Below are 15,205 nucleotides of genomic sequence, written 5' to 3'. Positions count from 1 at the left end.
AATTGACTAGTTCTGCCATATGTCAGAATCACAGAAAATGCTTGCAAAATGACCTTGCAGTTTATGGTCAGAACCACACACACATGGTTGGTTGTGAATAAGGAGACTGTTCTTTTGCTCTTTATGTAATACCTTTCATGTTGGGGTCTGTATGATGGGGACCATATATGTATCCAGGAGATGACTGGACAAGCACTACATTTGCAGGGAAGATATGCTGGCTTTTCTGATATTTAGTAAACATAAGGGGCCAGAAAAAACAAGATCAATGGTGGGTAGAGGTAATTTTAGTAATTCCTAACAAAAATGCTTGCAGTGAGTTTCTCTGTGAAGAAAAAAAAAATATATTTTTTTTTTGGTCGAGCAGGTTCTATACAGTTCGCTACAGAGAAAAGGGTAAAGACAAGAAATGGGTTTTTCAGCTTTGCCCAGTTACTGAGACGGTGGTGGACAATCTGAAGCCAAACACACTTTATGAGTTTGGAGTTAAAGACAACGTAGAGGATAGTATTTGGAGCAAGACGTTCAATCATAAGACAGTTCTGTCTAGTAAGTATTTGGCAATAATTAATCAAATAGCTACTCAGTTTGACAGTATTTTTTCTCTGTTGTGCTATTGCTTAAAGTAAGCTACTGATCAGGTTTTCATTGTTTAAATGCTATCCCTTATGCTCCCAGCAAATTCTTCTTTCAGGAATTGGTAAAACTAGAATTTTTTTGTGTTTGAAAAACTACTACCTACTCTTCTGAAAATGTTCTTTTCTCATTGCAAATAGTGGACAATCTGCTGCAGGTTGGTAGAACTCTAACAGTGATTAGATACGCATGAAGTGTTGAGTACATATGTTTATACTTTTGACTGGATTCCAAGCTTTTTCCTTGGGCCTTGAATAATAAGATTGTTACTAATTTGAGTTGAGGGAAAGTAATATCCTGGTTTGACTCTTTTTTTATATCTGTTTTTACATTCGAGCTGGTTAAAAGCTAGACAGGGCCTGTCCTATCCAACATGCATCACAATGGAGCCTTTATGACTCTGATGGAAAGTTGAATTTGAAGCTCATTTTCAGTCAAGGAATTATATAAATTGTGTTTGAAGCATATGCTCTCATGTATGTTTGGATTTTCATGGAGGCAGTGTATGGGATCTCTGGCTGTTCTCTCAGTCATATTTTAAGCTTTTTCTCCAAGTCAATGCAGACATAGTGATGTCAAATTAACCCTTAAAAAAACATGTCCTACTTAAAGAATCACAGCTGTTGATGGAGGAAATAGGCAGCAGCAGAGTCTTCCTCTTTGTAAAGACAGGAAGGGAGGACTTAACAGATGTTCAATTTCATTTATTTTCCTAAAGCATTTACAAAAAGGTATTTCTGAGCATGATGTTGGTCAGAAGATGCTGCAAACTCTCATGTTCGGCATTTCTAGCTTGATTCGAAATGTGAAGAATGGAAATTCTCATGAGACCCTTATTCATTTGAGATTTCCAACTGAAATTTGATGTGCACCACAGTTTCAAGTTGTAGGGGAGTTACACAGCTTGATATACTTCAGGATGAGGGAGGGGAGACATAGGGTGGTTTGTAATACTGCAAAAGCCCTCACACTCCCTAATGAAGAACTTTGCTGGCCTTCATCATAAATCAGAAATCTGTAACTTTCAAGTACCTGCCCAGTGCCCATAGAGTCATTTTAGCAGTCTGAAATAATACCATCAATTATACCATTAACTTAAAGTGGGTAATGGTAGTCTTTTCCCTCCTTTTACCTGCCTTACAAAAAGAAACTCTGCTTCATAGTTCTAAAGAATGGTTACTAAATGGCTGGTTTTCCTACATTTTAAAGTCATCTGTAGATCGAGTGCTGGAATATATTTGAGCACTTAAAATAGGAGGGAATAAAGAGTCCATAGTGTTTATAATTTAATACTGTGTTCAAGACTGACTGAAATGTCCACTGGCATCACCACATTTGCTCTTTGTATATAATGTATTTCTAAATGCTGTTTCTTACAGACACTATACATTTTTAATAGGCCAGAAGAATCATTCTTGCAAGTTATGGAGACTGAGTTGTGTTGAAAGATGCTTTCTTGTAAGAGTTCATATTCTATTTAAATGAGACTTCTTTATCCTAGAATGTAGACTTGTGTATTCAGCGGGAGCTTCTGCAGCAACTAAATCCAGGGAGCTTGCTATTACCCTGTATGTCTACATTCTGGTCTACTGATAAAGTTTTTTCTAATTGGAAAGCTGACAGCACCTTTCAGATTCAAGTGTTTCATATCGTCATTGCATAGTAGGTAGTTCAAGAAACCGTGGGCACTAAATAGAGAGTGAACATTTATTATAAATTTGTAACCATCTGTCTGCATAGGAGTTTACTAATCAGCACAAATTTTCTGTTTTAACTTACTGTCTTCTAGCAGCTCAAGGGCTTTTCATATATTAAGAAATGTCTCAACCTAAACCAAACCTCATTCACTGTAAATTTTTTTTCCTCACTGAAGAATATATAAACTATAAAATGAAATTCCTGTTGCATGTTCTTCTATTTGTTGAATTCACAGGACAAATTTTTGTCATATACTGAACACGTTGGGAGGGGTTGGGAGGAGAATCTGGTTTTAATTCAGAATTTGGGGAAGGCATAAAAGGCATGGCAAACGTTCAACATTTATTTAACCAAAACGTATCAAAAGAGATGAAAGCAGATTATTTCTGACCATCTTAGCATGATTTTCTCATGAAGTCAGCGTGAAACTTTTTTCAGTTTTCCCTTGTCTTTGGACCAATAGTAGGTCCTGTTCCTGAGAAGTATCAAGCACTTTGAAAGATATTTTTCAGGGTAAAGTGTCAACTTAAATATCTCTCAGTTGATATTTCTTTATAGTTGATGTTGTTTCTGTCGCTTATCTGTTTTGGATAGACTTGTGAAGAAATATGATAACATTTATCTTGATTCTTGTTTACATGCCTGTCAACACAAAGGGAGCAGAAAAGTGTGAAGGTGGAAGATGCAAGCAAAGTTCAAAGCATCATGCTAGAATACAAGAGGTGCTGGGAGGGACTGTTTCTCCTTTGTACATAACAGCTGCATCACAAGAAGCTTCTAATACTAAGAAGCTCAGAGAAAAAGACTAAGAGAAAAATTTCAGAGATTAAATCCATGGGATACTTTTTTCATGTGTTGAGACAAAGGAAACTATGTCAGACCCAAAGAGAAGTGATATGCCTGCTCTGTATTGCCAGTGTAGAAATGTGTATTTCTTTTAGAAGAGTGCACTTAAAAGCAAGACTAACTATTGGAGACCTTAAAACATGCTGCTTTTAGCCAGTCCTAGTAGCAGCCTGACAAATGGGATGCAGAAATTCTTCTTTCAAATTTCTTTCTTGCATATTATTGTTGTGGTTATATTAATTTTATTAAATAATTCTCTTAGGCACCTCTGACTTCTGCTTACCAAGTCCCAAAGATGACTTCAGGTCTCTTACCCCTTGTTGTAGAACAATGAGAATACATTTAATTTCCTTGCTGTCAAAATGTGAAGGGGAGGCTTTGCAGATAAATTAATTAATGTGGAGAAACAGGACCAAACAAAACTGTTACACGGTGTGTTTTTATACCTTGTAATTAAGTCTGCTAACTTTCTTAGCTATTGAAAAAGGTGAATAAACTTGGTTTGTTTCACTTTGGACAAGACAAAAAGTAATTCTGTGTATTTGTTTCTCTTTCTGTCAAATCAGATAAAAAAGTAAACGGACAACTCCAGAATATGTACAAGTTGGTACCTAATGCCCAAACACAGGTATGCAAAACATTTTTATACCAGATTTGTATTTTGTATCATCAAATTTTTGCTTATCTGTTAGAGTAAAGTGAGGAAGAGATTATGGCCACAAATTGCAAATATAAAAATGCTGTTAAATCTAAGACTAGGTAGAATCATAGAATACTTCAGGTTGGAAGGGACCCATAAGTATCACCGAGTCCAACTTGCTGCTCCTTGCAGGACTACCTAAAACTAAACTATATGACTAAAAACGTCTCCCAGACACTCCTTGATCTCTGACAGGCTTGGTGCCATGACCACTTCCTGGGGGAGCCTGTTTCAGTGGCCGACCATCCTCTCAGTGAAGAACCTTTTTACTAATGTTGACTCTGAACTTTCCCTGACTCAGCTTCATTCCATTTCCTCATATCCTATCACCGGTCACCAGAGACAGGAGATCAGCACCTCCCGCTTAACTGAGGAAATGGGTCGTGGAAGAGAATTACCAAATGAAGCTGCTTAGCACAGGAGAGCTGTTACGACATCTTATGATAAGGGACATACCATGGACGTTTAGGTTTACTAGTTACTGCTCAGTGACTCCTGCTCGAAAGCTGTCAAAGCCTGTCACCCCACTGCCTGTGGGAGTGCACTGAAAGCCTGTCTTTTCAAAGCATTGTAAAGTGACTAACGGAAGAGAACAGGAGGAAAAAGTCTCACTTAAAATGTGTCATTAACATACAGATGTGAAAATGCCAAAGCTCCCGAATAGAATGCCATGGGAACGTATACAGTGTACATTCATGGAAGAGACAATAGGTGTTTTATAACCAGCTCACCACGTGATGCTTAATTAGCACAGGTACTCTGCAGAGTGAGGAAGACATAGGAGCTAAACAGCTGCCAAGCGTAAAACTAAACACTGACCCACTATCCACAGAAGAAGAAAAATGTACCTGGACCTGGAGGCCCTATACCAGCTGATTCCTTTAGAAAAGCAAGCCAGCAAATAACAGAGAACACACTTCATCTAAATACTTTAATAGTAGAATTAAAAGCCAAAATATACAGTAAAAGTAATTGTTTGTACTCCTGCGGTGCCTTTCACCCAACTGTTCCAAAGCATGTCAGCATCTCATACTGCCTTTTCATCTGCAAGTCCAGCTCTGGGTGTGCTACTGTTTGCACTCTCCCAACAAAGAGAGGTGTCAAAAGTGGTATGATGCAAAGGTAATCTATACAGAGAAGGGGGATAATCTGTGTCTTCCCTAAGGTCTTCTCAATCATCAGTATCAGTGTTACCTATCTTATAAGTGGGGCACTGAGGCACTGGGGATCTTGATGTCTGCTTTCACAAACAGCAACCATCCAGTATCAAGTGACTACTGCTTAAGGCAAATGGTTAAAAACAGTTGAAAAGCCAATGTGGGTGACACAGTTCATGGTTTACATCAGTTCAGCTAACTCCACTTTGGGTAGAAAGAGGCAGGCTGATCTGTTCAGTTTGTGTGTCAATGAGATTGTCAGCTTTTCAGTGAAATACTTAACCTGTTTCAGAGGATTTCCTTTTCTTCCTCTTAGTCTCTGCCAACTTTCTGTAGACTCTCCAATCTGAGGTAAAGCTCAGAGAGGATTAATTGGCAAAACATCTTGGTACTGAGAAACCTGTTATTGCAACTGATGACCCAGCCGCTGTTATCTGAGTTTTCAGAAGATGTGAATCCGAGATTTTCTTGTCTCTGACATTTCATCTTTCCCAAGTTTAGCAACTTTTTCATGGACTTCTTGATTACTTCACAGAGATTTCTTCAGTTGTACTCAGAAAACAATCCTTAAGAGAACAGTACTTTTTCAGGAAAGACAAAGATGCAATCTAGCATTCAGAGAGGGCAATCCGTGCTTTTTAACACAAGGTCATTTTCCCAGGGGATGGATTCTGAGCTTCATACACCCCAGAAATGTGTTTTCCTCTGTAGCAGGATCTGGCCCTCAACTGCTCTTGGTTCTGTTGTCAGGTGCAGTAGGTAGAGGCAGTAGGAGAAGTCTTTGTGTTCCTACATGAGGAAAACACGTAGGGAGGCCACTGTCACTGACAAAGAGCCAGTCAGGGAATGATGTAATGATGTAAAAAATGCATCTTTTTTAGAAATATTATTATTATTGCCGTTTTGAAATTCCCTTTTGCTCCCAATAATCTGTCTTTGCGTATTTCTCCTCTACATCCTTAAACCCACTTGCTACCTGAAGATCACTAGCATTGCTAGTTCAGCAATGCTGCTGAGGTCGTCTGGCACAGGAACAGCCTTGTTCAAACATCAGGCAGTTCTTGGATAAGCTCAGCCACAGGATTTGTTTACGCAGTGTCACATACTTCTTTAGCCTGGACCACAAATCTTGTACTGTTTTTATGTGAAGCCAACACAAGCCTGTTCCTTGTTGGCCTCTATACCACCACATGCATTGCTGTAAATATTCAGGCTGCAGTTGTTGCAACAGTGAAGTTCTTCAAGACCTTCTTCCAAAGATGGCAACTGCCCTATCAAACAGGACCTCATCTATCATGTGATTTCTCAGCAATTCTCACTGGAAGTTTTCAAACTTTTCTTATGTCATGGCTGGAAGAAACATTATTCCTATTCAGAAAAACACCTAAAGCAGGCCCTCTAGGTGTCCATGGATCTTATGGATGTATGGCACCTCAAGCATGATTTTATGAAATTTCCTGACTTAGGGGTCTGGCTGAAGGGCATGTCTCACTAATGACATGTCAGTTTTAATAATTTGGCCATATGAACAGCTTCCAGTTTTATCTGAAAAGTCCCTGTTGCTCTTCTTTCACTCTTACGTCTTTTTTACCATGGTAGGAATGGCCATTAAGTTTTCAGTCTTGACCAGGACAGTTACGATTTGAAAGTTAGAATGTTTGTGGTTTGTGAGCAGAAAATGAGCAAGGACATTCGTGTTCAAAGGTGTTAGGTGAAATTAATAAAAAGTCAACCATAAAATTGCCTAAGGCTTGGATTTCTCAGAAAAAAAGCACAAAAGAGTCTTTCTTTTCTTTAGCTTCCTGCAGTCTTGCCTTTCTGTGTAGCTTATTCCCATCACACTTTTGTCACAACACTAAATCTGGTTTCCAATAATGCCTGGAAGAAAAGTAATGATACAGAAATTAGAGGAGTTAATGCTTGATTGCTCACTGTGATAACTGGAGACATGAAGTTTAAACTGAGAAGAGGCTGACCAACGTTTTTCTTCCTCCAGGATCGTTTACATGCAAAATATACCACAACAGTGTAGCACATTTTTATGGGCGGTGCAGAATGCCCTCTCTTTCTAGGTTATGAGAGATCCTAAATAACCAGGTGAAGTAAAAGATAGTAAGGTCATTATGAGAAACAGTGGCAAATGGTGTTGCAGCTCTGATAAAATTAAGATGCTGATCTCAGCCAGGCAAGTGTCAATCCCACTGACTTACATAGCTGGAACTGACACCAACATTGGACCTAGGATTTTCAGTCTTTCTCAGCAGCATAGTAATTGAAGGGTTTTTTTGAAAGTTCTGAAAATGTTTTAAAATTACCAAAACTTGTCCAGTGTGGGCATAGGCTTGAAACTAGGTGGGATTTTCCCAAGTACCAAGTGATCTAGGAGCATAACCCTAACAGAAAACCAGCAGAACACATGTTCCTAATCACCTCAGCAATTTGAAAGGTCCCACGCTGGTGCTTGGACAAGGGCTTTTAACATTGTTCACACAGCAGCTAGTTTGAAACAGGAGCAATATTTGGTGGAATTCACTTCGTCTTATTTTATCTGTACAAAATAAAGCATATAAAATGGGCTAGTTGTCTACACTCACTGAGCAGCTGATGCAAAGAGACAAGCACTATTCGAGATCAGGTCCTCCCACCACTCAACCATTTCAGGATTAACAAAATTGATTCTGATGACAGAAATAAACATTCTTAATGGAGTGCAACTCAACCTACAGTCTCACTTATTGAAAATGGTGGGTTTCATACATTCGTGGATTTGCATACACAGATACTTTTTGCTTCCAAGAGCTGAAGAAGAAATGAAAGATCTGTAGGCTGAACCTTTTAGTAGACAACTTTTAATACAGTGAAAACCAGACATTTTATTCATAAATTTTGAGCATTGCCTCCTCTTCTATGGATGAAATTTGTTTCTTCATATTTCCTTTCCTTAATTTTTTGTCTAAGTGCAAGTTTCAGCAGCTAATCTTCTGGGGTTTTTTTGTTTTGCTTTGTTTTTAATGTACTATCCACGAGGTAGACTGTGGGATAACTTCCCAAGAAAAGTTCTAGAAATCCTTGTTGCTTCAGACATTTTAAAGGGTTGACTCATGAGTGATGATTATTATAAGGGAACAATCCATTCTTTGCAGTTCTCTTCTGTCTCTGATTTTCCAAGCGTTTTCATGGTAGAAAACGGTTGTGTGTTCATTCTCATTGTTCATTCTTTGTATTGTACAATATTGTAAACGGTCTGCGATTACCAAACCTGGAATTCCTTCAGGAATCAAACCACGTTTTCTTGTAGGAATAATTAGGTATTCATTTAGGACAGTAATACTTTAATTATAGCATTACATACAGAGTTAGAGCAGTATAATGCTTACATTATTGTAAACGTAGTCATGTCACATTCAAGGGAAAATGTTTTATCTGTGAGTAATACAAATCCAATTGATTCGATACTCAGAAAGGTGCTCATCTCAATATGTTGTTGATAAAATCAGCTTTACTGTTCTCCCCGTTGGTCCCATAAGCGTCTTTAAAGTTACATGTGACAGACCAAGACCAAGTAATTCATTGTGGCATCTGGAGTGCAAGATGAGTTCCGTTCTTCCTCTTAGCAAACCCTGCGTGCCAGGACCCTGACTCTGTTATGCCGCGTCTGTGGAAGTAGGGATTCTATTTATGCAAGAGAAGTCCTGAGAAAGTGAGCTAAAACAGTTTTCCAAATATTTGCACATCTTAAGTATGAAAGGAGGCCTGGAGCCAACATCTAGTCTTTTTAGTCAGCTTCACAGGGCTTAGCTCCAGAGCAGTGCTGCTTTATCACCCTCCGCAGAAATACCATGAAAACATTCCGTAGATTATTCTAAAAGTTCTGTTATCATCCTCACTTTAGTGGTGCAAAAAGCCATAAAACTAAGGCTTGGAAGCAGATAGGGGCCAGGTCTTAAGTTTAAGTTATTACTTCAGTTTCCACAGTAATAGGTGGGGTATTTTGCAGTGGTGCAATCACATCATCAGTGCAAAGCCAAAGTAAGTGTTATTTAGGCCAAACTTTGTTTATGCCTTATTTTGCTCCAAAAATACAACTGGCTCCTATCAGCATGGTTCTAACTCTTCTCTGTAAGGAGACATTTTAAAAGGCTGTTTATTAAAGCGACATTACTGATCCATCTAGTCATTCTGCCCTTTCAGCATCGGTCGCATATCAGCTTGTGTTTCTTTTGGCAGGTTCATCCTTTAAGTTTGTTTAAGCTCCTGGGACTGTGTGAGCTACAAATAATGAGAGAGGGGAAGAAAAGAAGAGCTCTAGGGATGGTCATTCTTTTTCCTTTCATAAACTATGTGTGGTGGTAGGGTGGAGATGATGTAGTAGAAATTTATTTCCTCTTCTGTCTGACTGAAAGGTGGGGTCCTCTTCGATTTTGGGTGGCTACAAAGAAGGTGGAGACTCTCTTTTTTCAAGGAGTCATATGGAAAAGACAAGGGGTAATGGGTAAGTTATTCCTAGGGAGATTCTGATTGGATGCAAGAGGAAAATTTTTCACAATAAGAACAATCAGCCATTGGAATAATCTCCCCAGGGAAGTGGTGGATTCCCCAACACTGAACACTTTTAAGATTCATCTGGACAGGGTGCTGGGCCATCTTTGTCTAGACCATGCTTTTGCCAAGAAACGTTGGACAAGAAGATCCTTGAGGTCCCTTCCAACCTGGCATTCTACGATTCTATGATTTGTCCAGACAAAAAGCAGGACTCTTACCTTCTATCATTTGTTAAACTCTGGAATAAAACACGCTTACTCTTCCAAAACTTATCCAATCCAGGCTGACTGTAATGTTTCCTTGAGGAGTCTCTTACGTGTATGCCAGTTATTTGTGGCTTTTTGGAATACTGGAATATAAGAGAGGCAAAAAGAACAAGTGTCTCTTGAAGTAATGTTGTCATATGCTCTTTAACAGAATATCTGAGAACTATAGTCCTTTATGCAATATGCCATATTGCTTGTGGTCAGAAGTTAAGATGCCTGAATTTACGGTATAACTTACATCTCTGTTTTCCCTCTGAATTTAAGAAATACCTTATTTGCCATCTTCCTTCATTCAGGGAGATGCCACAGTCATGTTAATAGCTAACGTTCCTAATACCTATATGCTTTATATTGTCTGTCTGGCAAGTACAGTTATTAGTCCCATTCCTATGGATGATATATTGATCTTTTGTGCAAGTAGTAAATTTTATTAGACACAGAAATACCTAAAGTAGTCACTTTTTGGAGACTGAGAAAGAGAGGAATGACAGCACAATGGTAAATTTCAAGCGCAGCACTTGCAGATTTGTGCAGGTGAGCAGTATAATTAGCACAGAATCACAGAATCACAGAATGGTTCAGGTTGGAAGGAACCTTAAATATCATCTAGTTCCAACCCCTCTGCCATGGGCAGGGACACCTCCCACTAGACCAGGCTGCTCAAAGCCCCATCCAGCCTGGCGTTGAACCAGGCAGGGATGGGGCATTGACAACTTCCCTGGGTAACCTGTTCCAGTGCCTCACCACCCTCACCGTAAAGAACTTCTTCCTGATATCCAATCTAAATCTACCCTCTTTCAGTTTGAAGCCATTACCCCGTGTTCTATTATTACACTCCATTAGATTATAGCAGCTGCGGAACACGGATTTCATATCAATGATTCATTCTTGAGTAAGAAACTAAGTTTTGAATGTATTTTAACGTATTTAGCATTTTCTTATTGCTGTCATTACAGCCACCCATTATTGTTCAAGAAAGGATGCTCTTGTCAATATAAGAACCTTTTACTATAAAAGGACTGATAATAATTATGATTAGAATTTCCACACTGGAGTTACACAAGTGCTCACAACTTGAGGCCTGTTTATTTGATTGTAGGGCTCCTGATGAGAAATACAGTAAAATGAACACCTTTTTCTGATAAATTCATTTCATCCCACTTGTCAGTCACGTGAATAGCAGGGTTACTCGAAAAGCTGATCATCTGCAACACAATCTTTTCACTAGAGGGCAAAATAGAAAGGTAAACCTTGTTAATAGCGAAGGAAAAATAATAAGCAATAAAAAAGAAAGATTGTTTTGTATCCTTCATTAATGACAATGATGGAAACCTCCAGTTAATTTCAAACCATGTTTGTGCCAATGCAAAACTGTTATTAGCACAAAGTAATGGCTTGCATAGAATAAGCAGTCTCCATCCATTTCCATGAGGAAAGGGACATCTTACTTGTTGAGATTTGCCTTCTTCCAGCTTCTTAGACTTTGGTATGTGTTTGATGTGTACCCAAACGTTGCTTTTAAAGGTTTTTTTCAATATTGAGGATAGAGAAAAATAGTTATCCTTAGGTAAATAATGAAATCTTTGTCATCAAATGCTGAATTTTTGTGCAAGTGTTCTTTCACATGAAGTAAACCAGACGTCATGAAGTGCAAAATGAAGATTAACTGATTCTGACATTAGCAGTGTACATTTAACACAGAGAAGTAATTGAGTTATTTTCTTTGTTGTAACTCAGATATAACTGGAAAAAAAACCACTGTTAATGTATTTAGCATTTTTATGTTGCTGGCGTTACAGTCTTCCTCCTCTCATCACCTGAGTATATTATTAAGCTTTCAGAAGTTGTTCCTAGTACCCATGCATGGTAGTGAATACTTATTTATAATTTGGAGGATCAGCTGTTTTCTTCCTTTTAGTAAATGTGGGTTCCATTCACATGTTCCTTGTTTTCGTGGTATCAAAATGCTAGAAAATATTCACACTTAGACGAAAAATAATCTGGGTCAAAGACAAGTGAACAGCAGAAAAGTCCAAGTATTTAGCACAAAAATGTGAGAACAGGGATGGCTGGCCAATTACACTTTGGAAACAATTTAACCAAATAAAATTACTCTGAGTTAATCTACTTTAAAGAGACTATGCACCCAAGAGTGCTGCTAGTTTACAAATGTACACCTGGTTCTGGAATAGTTTATGTTCTAAATATACTATTCCTGAGAATATAATTATATTCTGTGGCTGAATTTGTAATTGGATATGTTTGAGATGTTTTGTTGTAGTTACATTTCAGCTTTTCTTAGCTTTCTGGACCACTCCCCAGTGAGTGCTCAAGAGATTCTTAAAAGAAAAGAGGATTGACGATTCCTAAGCTGTCAAATACTGTGTTTTTATGAAGCAAAACATCTTAAACTGAAAAAAGGAGATCAAAGTGCAATATTATTATACTAGCCCATGGGAACTGAAGCAATAGTGTAACCTTCAGTGACTAGGGCCAGAGCACATCCAGTGTTAACTTGGGGCAGGCCCAGTATTGGATTAGAGCCCTCTATTTTTGTTACTAAGAAAGTTCAATTACTATTATGGCAGTTATCCCAAGGCTTTTTTTTTTCCCTCTTCCTCAGCTTACGCTGCGTGATAATAAGAAGTTGATCCCTGTCACAATAATCAAACAAGGTAAATTTGTATATTTTTAAACTGATACCTATACTCTGCAAGAATAACTTGAAAAAAAATTCTGACTCTGATGTGAATGTCATAAAAGTTTCCTTTTAGAATAGGTGGAACCTTGCAAAATATTGTATCCTTTAATTATGAATACTATTGAGTTGTTACTTACCTATATTAATAAAATGAGCTATTACATTGCATTACGAACAATGACTTAGTTGAGTAATTGGATGGATACAAATCAGTTCTGATTTCTGCTCGTATCCACTCTTTTTCAACTGGATTGTCCAGTTACATTGATCTCACAGCTGGGCATAGCTTGATAGTCAGGCATAAAGAGCAGCAATATGGATAAGATTCATGCTATCAAACTTTTTTGTGGGTATTTTCAGCTAAGTCATTGACTTAGACTCCCTTCTTCTCCTTTCCCTGGTCAGTGGAGAGAGATATCTACAGTATACTTAAACATATTACCCTTTAGAAATGCCTGTTTCTCTCTAGTAGTGGGATGTAGTATAGTAGTATGATCTTTGAAAATTAACTACTTAAAGATAGCTGATGGAAAATGAGCTGCAGGTTAAAACTTGCTAACAGAAATTATATTATGAATAATTTTAAGTGAGAAAATCAAGCAAATTTTCTTTGACGGTAGTTCACAGTTCAGCGACAGGAGTACACTGGAGGGTGGTGTGAAAGCAAATTATGATAATTACCATTAAAATATGACTGTGCTGGCATTTCCTTCACATGCATCTTGCAGAGTCATGAGATGGCCTGGAGTTGGCCCTACTTTAACATAAACATAGAATGTAATTTTTCACTGAGGACATAAAACTGATATGCTAGGGGAAAGAAGAGATGCACAGTTAAGAGATGATGTAGAGGAAACACAGTTTGCAGTCTCTTAAACTGAATGCAAATACAGAAAGATTAGGATGGTGTTCTCATCTCCAAGTATTAAGTTGAGGAAAGGTTTTCAGAATGCTGAGGCTTGTCTCAGGTGTGAGTTTGTTTCTTGTTTTGTGGTTTTTTTTAAATGATTTTCTAATACCCCTGTGTTGTCTCCACAGTTATTCAAAATCGGACGCAGTCAAAAACTTCAGATAGTTCTTCTCTGCCAGGAGCAATATTAGGTGACTAGAAGATATTTTTATTATTTTTCCTCATCTTTGGCTGAAAATTAGAACTGTGTAAATACTTCTAGTTTTCTTAATCTTGGTAGTTCTTTCGTTGCATATCAAAAGGTATTTTGCAGCCACTTCAGACAGTATTTGTTATATTTCATGGTGGTACAGATGGTGCAAGGATGATGTCACCTAAGTGAAATAAAATCATTTTATTGTCACAGTATTTAAAAGAAGATATTGTCCCTATTTAAGCCAAGAAGTTCTTTCATACTTCAAGTAAAGTTCTGGGGCAAAGATCTGATTGAGATCAGGGGTTGTTCTTTTTGGTTTTATTAAGGTAGTATGATAACATACAACCTACAGACACAAACCTGTACTGATATGTTAGGCTACAGTGATGTATATTATAACTTTCCTTGCAATTAGATCTTGATGTTAGACCTTGGGGCATAACTGTTTCCCTCAAGCCATTCAGTTTCATGCTTTCTGTTCTTGTTTGACCTATATATGCACATCATGCACCTTGTAACCCATTTATTCCTGGACTCAGGAAGGTGCTTAATGTATTGATGTGAATCAAACAGATACTTACTAACCACGTTTGGTGTTGAGTCTTCGTGGCCCACCAGACAGAATGTCCCAGCATCGGTGGTAGTGCAGTATTCCAGTGTTGTATGCTCCAGTTTTCAGTTCTGATTAATCATGAAATGGTGGTAATACAGCGAGTGGTGTAAAGGGGAAATAGCACCAAATGGTAGTGATAATTACTGAATAGAACTAACGTATTTCCCAGATACTCAGATTAAACACCCAATGGTTCAGTAGTAGTTACTCACCTATCTCAGATGGAAGACTGTGTATTTTTCATCTCTTCTGGAATTAATGGCACATATCTTTCTGTGTAGTGCACCTTATAGTTCCAGGTCTCAATGAAACTCAGCAGAAACTTCCTCCTCTCCTGACAATAGATGACATACCTCAAGCATCCAGGAAAAAAATGGGTAAGCAGAAATGAACTAAGCTTGTGTTATTCGTCAGCAGTATCAGAAGCATAGTGATGTGAGATCGTGTATGCAAGCAGAAAAGTCGTCTTTTTTTTTTTTTCTCCTCTCTTACCTTCTTTCTTTCTATTTGTTTAATTAATTATTAGCTTGGGCTTATAAGGATTCATAGAAATTCACTTATTTTAAAACATCTGGGCAGGTTTTTAAGGTACCTCACAGCTATTTAAAAGAATATGCAGTAGCTTTGATCTGGCAAAAGATCAAAAAAGAAGAAAAGAAGGGAAACCAGTCATGTTTATGGCCTTAGGGATTTTGTTTTGTTTTACAATGTAACTTTTTTTTTTCATAAATTATATCTTTCAATATATGTCTTAAAAAATTAAATTTATGTGCCCATTTGAAAGAATAGATTTTCAGTGAATTTTAATTATATGAGTTCTGGCTTGAGTATATGTGATAAATAGTTTCACAAAGAGATTCTTACGATTATCTGTAATTAAATCCATGAAAAACCATAGCCAGAAATTAGAACATTTCAGCACAGGTTTCATTTGTATCTA

At 37.7% G+C, this 15,205-nt stretch overlaps 1 protein-coding gene across 23 annotated transcripts in view; it reads left to right on the top strand.

The window, feature by feature from the left end:
* Positions 1–15,205, top strand: part of ABI3BP (ABI family member 3 binding protein) — a 162,622-nt gene that overhangs the window by 42,992 nt on the left and 104,425 nt on the right. For all 23 annotated transcript variants that reach the window (XM_074595808.1, XM_074595835.1, XM_074595925.1 and 20 more), the window contains exons 5-9: positions 368–549; positions 3,747–3,808; positions 12,469–12,520; positions 13,585–13,647; positions 14,547–14,642. In XM_074595808.1, coding sequence (XP_074451909.1) covers positions 368–549; positions 3,747–3,808; positions 12,469–12,520; positions 13,585–13,647; positions 14,547–14,642 — 455 coding nt within the window. The remainder of the gene's footprint in view (positions 1–367; positions 550–3,746; positions 3,809–12,468; positions 12,521–13,584; positions 13,648–14,546; positions 14,643–15,205) is intronic.

Source organism: Larus michahellis, chromosome 1, assembly GCF_964199755.1.
Source record: "Larus michahellis chromosome 1, bLarMic1.1, whole genome shotgun sequence".
NCBI lineage: Eukaryota > Metazoa > Chordata > Aves > Charadriiformes > Laridae > Larus > Larus michahellis.
The sequence above is the reverse complement of the archived record's forward strand: the minus strand, read 5'-3'. Positions and strand labels throughout refer to the sequence as shown.